Raw genomic sequence first — 5,125 nt, 5'->3', positions numbered from 1 at the left:
TTTCTATGTCAAGAAGTGCTACACCAGTGGAGTAACCTTCAGATTTATTGGAACGAATGAAATTCGTTACCCGTAAAAGTTGATGAGTAGTCGAATGACCATGGCGAAATCCGAACTGCTCATTGGCAAAAATAGAATTTTCATCAATATGAATCATCATTCTATTTAAAATAAGTTTTTCAAAAAGTTTACTGATAGATGACAGTAAGCTAATTGGACGATAACTAGAAGCTTCGGCAGGATTTTTGTCAGGCTTCAAAATTGGAACAACTTTAGCATTTTTCCATTTTTCAGGAAAATATGCTAACTGAAAACATTTGTTAAATATATTTACCAAAAATGATAAGCAACTTTCTGGAAGTTTTTTGATGAGAATATAGAAAATTCCGTCATCACCCGGAGCTTTCATATTCTTAAACTTCTTTATAATAGATCTCACTTCGTCCAAATCATTGCCCAATGAATTGTCGAAAATGTTCTCATGATTGAGAATGTTTTCGAATTCGCGGGCAACCTGATGTTCTATTGGACTAGTGAGACCTATACTGAAATTATGCGCACTTTCAAACTGTTTGGCAAGTTTTTGTGCTTTTTCAGAATTAGTTAATAATATTTTGTTATCCTCTTTCAGCGCAGGAATAGGCTTCTGAGGTTTTTTCAAAATTTTTGTCAATTTCCAAAACGGCTTAGAGCCGGGGTTTAATTGAGAAACTTTATTTGCAAAATTTTTGTTTCTCAATTCGGTGAAACGTTTTTTAATTTCCTTCTGAAGATCCTGCTAGATTACTTTCAAAGCAGGATCTCGAGTTCGTTGGAATTGTCTTCTTCTCACGTTTTTAAGACGGATCAGAAGTTTCAGATCGTCGTCAATAATAACTGAGTCGAATTTGACTTCACACTTTGGTATTGATGCGCTTCTAGCTTCGACTATCGATGTATGTTTTATATGTATCCCAGTCAGCTCTGTGATAATTGAAAGTAGAGCTGATGGGATTAAAAATCGCTTCATGGGAAATTTGAAATGTTACAGGAAGATGGTCAGAATCAAAGTCAGCATGAGTAATCAATTGGCTACAATGCTGACTTGAGTCAGTTAAGACCAAATCAATTGTTGAGGGATTTCTAGCAGAAGAAAAACAAGTGGGGTGTTGAAACCGTTTCTCAGCAGTCCCGTACTAAAACTCTGGGTTTGTAGGGATCAGCTTTAGCTGTAAGATATTTATTTTTAGGGATTTTTCAATTTATAATTACAATCATACTTACAATTTATCAGTTTCTTTTCTTGTAAACTTCCTTTAGGTATTAAGCTCAAATTGTAGGTTAAGTAGGAATTTCTAATAATCTAGGAACAAATGTTCGGTAAATATAGAATAAACTCATTTATAAAGAAACTACTCACTTTCAGTGAAAAATACAAATTCTAAATTTATCCTGGTGTTTTCTTCACTGTATTTTGATCGGACAACTCGACTATTTGCACAGATACGATGTTTACGATCTATTCTGTTCATAAAACTGTTGGTCATCCTTTATCTCCCCTTCCTCATCATTCTTGACATTGACGTTGAGTTCGACTTCTCTCCGTTTGACACATGTACCGACCCTGCAGAAATCACTGATCGTCATGCGCCGAGGGGTACTCGTCGTCACATCCCCCCGCCCGTAAACCATTATAGTCCATATCCGGTTTGCTTCCAGAAACGACGTCGAGTAACGCCAACTTCACCGCTGGTCTTCTCAAAATTCCATTTGCAGTCTTCACCCAGGCCTGCCGCACTCTGCCGTCTTTTCCTTTAGCAACCTTGTCAACTCTCCCTCTTATCCACTGGTTCCGAACTGCACCATCCACAACTAGGACTAGATCTCCTTCAGCCAACTCTTTTACTTCTTCGAACCATTTCGACCTTCTAGATATTACCGGCAAATATTCTTTGATCCATCTTCTCCATATTACATCCGACAAGTGCTGCACAAACTTCCATCCGTTCATCAACGTTGCTTGGTAGTCCGTTGGTAGTACAGTCTGTTGCTTCACTCCAGTTGAACTCCCCAACAGGAAGTGATTTGGCGTTAGAGACTCCTGTGCGTCCGATTCCAGCGGAATATACGTCAGCGGCCGCGAATTTATCATTGCTTCCGCTTCGATGACAACCGTCTCCAAAATTTCGTCGTCTGGTCGTCGCTGCGCTTCAAGAATACCGCCTAAAGCCACCTTCACTTAGCGGACCATACGCTCCCACACTCCTCCCATGTGAGGAGCTCCTGGTGGGTTGAACGACCACCGAGTTGTGATGTTGGTGAACGTTGACGCCAAATGTTGATTCAAATCATCCATTTCCTGCTTCAGCTGATTGCTCGCACCGACGAAGTTCGTGCCATTATCACTGAAGATCTCTGACGGTGCTCCTCGTCGTGACACGAACCTTCTAACCGCCATTACACAGGACTCCTTCGACAGGCTGTGAACAACCTCGAGATGCACAGCTCGTATTGTCAAACAGGTGAATAGAGACACCCACCGCTTAACAACGCTTCGTCCAACTTTCACCAGCACCGGACCGAAGAAGTCAACTCCAACAAAGGTAAACGGCCTTATATAAGGAGTAACTCGCACTTTGGGCAGCGGCGCCATAGGGGGCGGGCGAGGAGTCGCCCGACGTATCTTACATGGTAGACAATCTTGCGATACCTTGAACACGACTGACCGTAGTTTCGGGATCTCGTAGAGTTGCCGCATCTCGTTGACGATCGTCTCACGGTTGCAATGGCGATAACGACGGTGGAAATAGTCAACCAGAAGTAACGTGATTGGATGTTGCCGAAGTAGAACTACCGGATACTTGATGTTAGAAGGGATCCAGTCAGCATACCCAAGACGGCTCCTTGTTCGTATTACGCCTGTTTCATCCATGAACGGCCACAATTTGCGTAACGTGCTTGATTTTGGTAATGTGGCATGAACTGCTTCGGGTTTTCCCTTTGACTTGTGCAGCATTTCGGATTCCAACGTAAAACACTCCGTTTGTGCCTGAATCCACAGCGATTTCTCGGTGCTGCACAACTCCTCTTGCGTCAATAATCCTATCAATCGCGCCTCGCTTTGTCGAGATCGTTGGATGTTCTGAATGAATCGATGCACGTAAGCCATTGAACGGTGCAGCTTTTCCCACTTACTGAATCTATTTACGTCTACTACCGCTGCTTCCACTGCTTCATCATGAACGTTCAACGCCACTAGTTCCTCCTGCGTGGGTTCGATCAGTTCACTACCGCCTGGCCAATTGTCCTCGGATTGTCGAAGAAATTCCGGTCCTTGAAACCACCGATTTTCGGAGCGAACAGCCGGTCCATTTCCCCACTTTGTTGCGTCGTCAGCTACATTCTCCTTCGTTGGCACCTTCCTCCATTCGTCGCCATCCGTCATCGATAGAATTTCACCGATCCTAAATCCCACGTATTGGTGATACCGCCGCTGATCCGATCGTATCCAGGCGAGAACTGTATTGGAGTCAGTCCATAATACGCGCTTCGTCGCCTTGAGTGCGTGCATGATGATCACACTATTGAGCAGGCGAGTTCCAAGGACGGCAGCTTGCAATTCGAGTCGAGGAATCGTCAACATCTTCAACGGTGCTACTTTGGATTTTGCCATTACAAGGCTAACTGCCGGACCTTCTGGTGTTTCAACTCGGAAATAAACTGCACATGCATAGGCTGATTGGCTCGCATCGACGAATACATGGATCTGCAACTTGCAATAACTCTCTTCTGTGGCGCCTTCGAAGTAGCAACGTGGGATTCGAAGAGTGCTCAATTCCGAAATCAGCTCGATCCACTTCTTCCACTGCAACCAACTCTTTCCATCGATAGGATCATCCCAGCCGATTCCTGTTGCCCAGATGTCCTGCATCAAGATGCGCCCGTGGATCACGAAAAACGATATGAGTCCCATCGGGTCGAAGAAGCTCATTACGGTGCGTAAGACTTCTCGCTTCGTAGGAACGTGTGACTCTTCAAGAACGTGTCGCAGATTATCACGGAGGCAAACAGTGAACGTGAAGGTGTCGCTACTTGGAATCCACTTCATTCCTAGGACGGATTCAACCCGATCATCCTTTTCCACGCTGATACTTTTTTCCGCCTCCTGCGATTCATCTCCAACCCGAGCTGCTATCGTTGAATCGTTTGACAAGAAATTCCGGAGCTCGAATCCACCTTCAGCGTGTATACTCTTCACTTGACGACCAATCTCTACCGCTTCCTCAATGGTTCAGAAGCTATCGAGGTAATCGTCCACATAATGACGGCGCACGATGGCTTCAGCTGCCCGTGGATACACTGCTTCGAAATCTTTGGCGTTCAGATTTTTTATATACTGGGCACTACTTGGTGAACATGCAGCCCCAAAGATGGCTACGTCCATTACATAGGTAACTGGCTCTTGATGTGGCTGCTCCCTGAACAGGAACCTCTGGAATTGTCGATCTTCAGGTCGTATGAAGAATCGATGAAACATTTCCTTGATGTCTCCGGTCAAAGCGTACCGAAACACGCGAAAGTTTCCTATTACTGCCGGAAGTGATGCTAAGAAGTCTGGCCCTTTCAGCAAAGCATCGTTCAGGGACACTCCGTCGACTGTTGCAGCCGCGTCCCAGATCATCCTCAATTTGTTCGGCTTCTTCGGGTTCACAACTATTCCCAGTGGTAGGTACCAGCACCGATCGGGGCTGGTAGTGCTCAGTTCCTCGTGGGTGGCCTTGTGTGCGTATTGTTTCGCCTCGTAATCTCGAATTTGCTCTCTAACGCGTTCGTATAACACTGTATCCTTCTTCAGCCGCCTTTCCAAAGAGCACAATCGTCGAAACGCCATGTTGTAACTGCTTGGAAACCGAGTATTGTCCGCTTTCCACAGCAGCCCAGTTTCGAAGGCTCCGCCGACTCTTCTGGTGGTTGTTTCAAGCAGCATTTTTGACCTCTTGTCCTCCTCCGATTCCAGAAGAGTAGTGGGATGCGTTACACCAGTGTTGTCTAGCGTAATGTAGTCACGAACCAGCTGGTTGAGCTCCTGTTCCTGATTGGTCCATCCTCCAAAGTGAAGCCCACATACGACCGTTGACGGTGTCGT

The 5,125-nt window shown here is 45.1% G+C and overlaps 1 protein-coding gene across 1 annotated transcript; it reads right to left on the bottom strand.

The window, feature by feature from the left end:
- Window positions 1-2,218: 2,218 nt before the first annotated feature.
- On the bottom strand, window positions 2,219-4,087 carry LOC134289295 (uncharacterized). Its single transcript, XM_062855109.1, has one exon. It carries the CDS (start codon window positions 4,085-4,087, stop codon window positions 2,219-2,221), a length of 1,869 nt encoding a protein of 622 aa, XP_062711093.1.
- Window positions 4,088-5,125: the final 1,038 nt, after the last annotated feature.

This window comes from Aedes albopictus, chromosome 1 (assembly GCF_035046485.1).
Source record: "Aedes albopictus strain Foshan chromosome 1, AalbF5, whole genome shotgun sequence".
NCBI lineage: Eukaryota > Metazoa > Arthropoda > Insecta > Diptera > Culicidae > Aedes > Aedes albopictus.
Note: the sequence above shows the minus strand (reverse complement) of the source record. Positions and strands in the feature narration are given on the sequence as shown.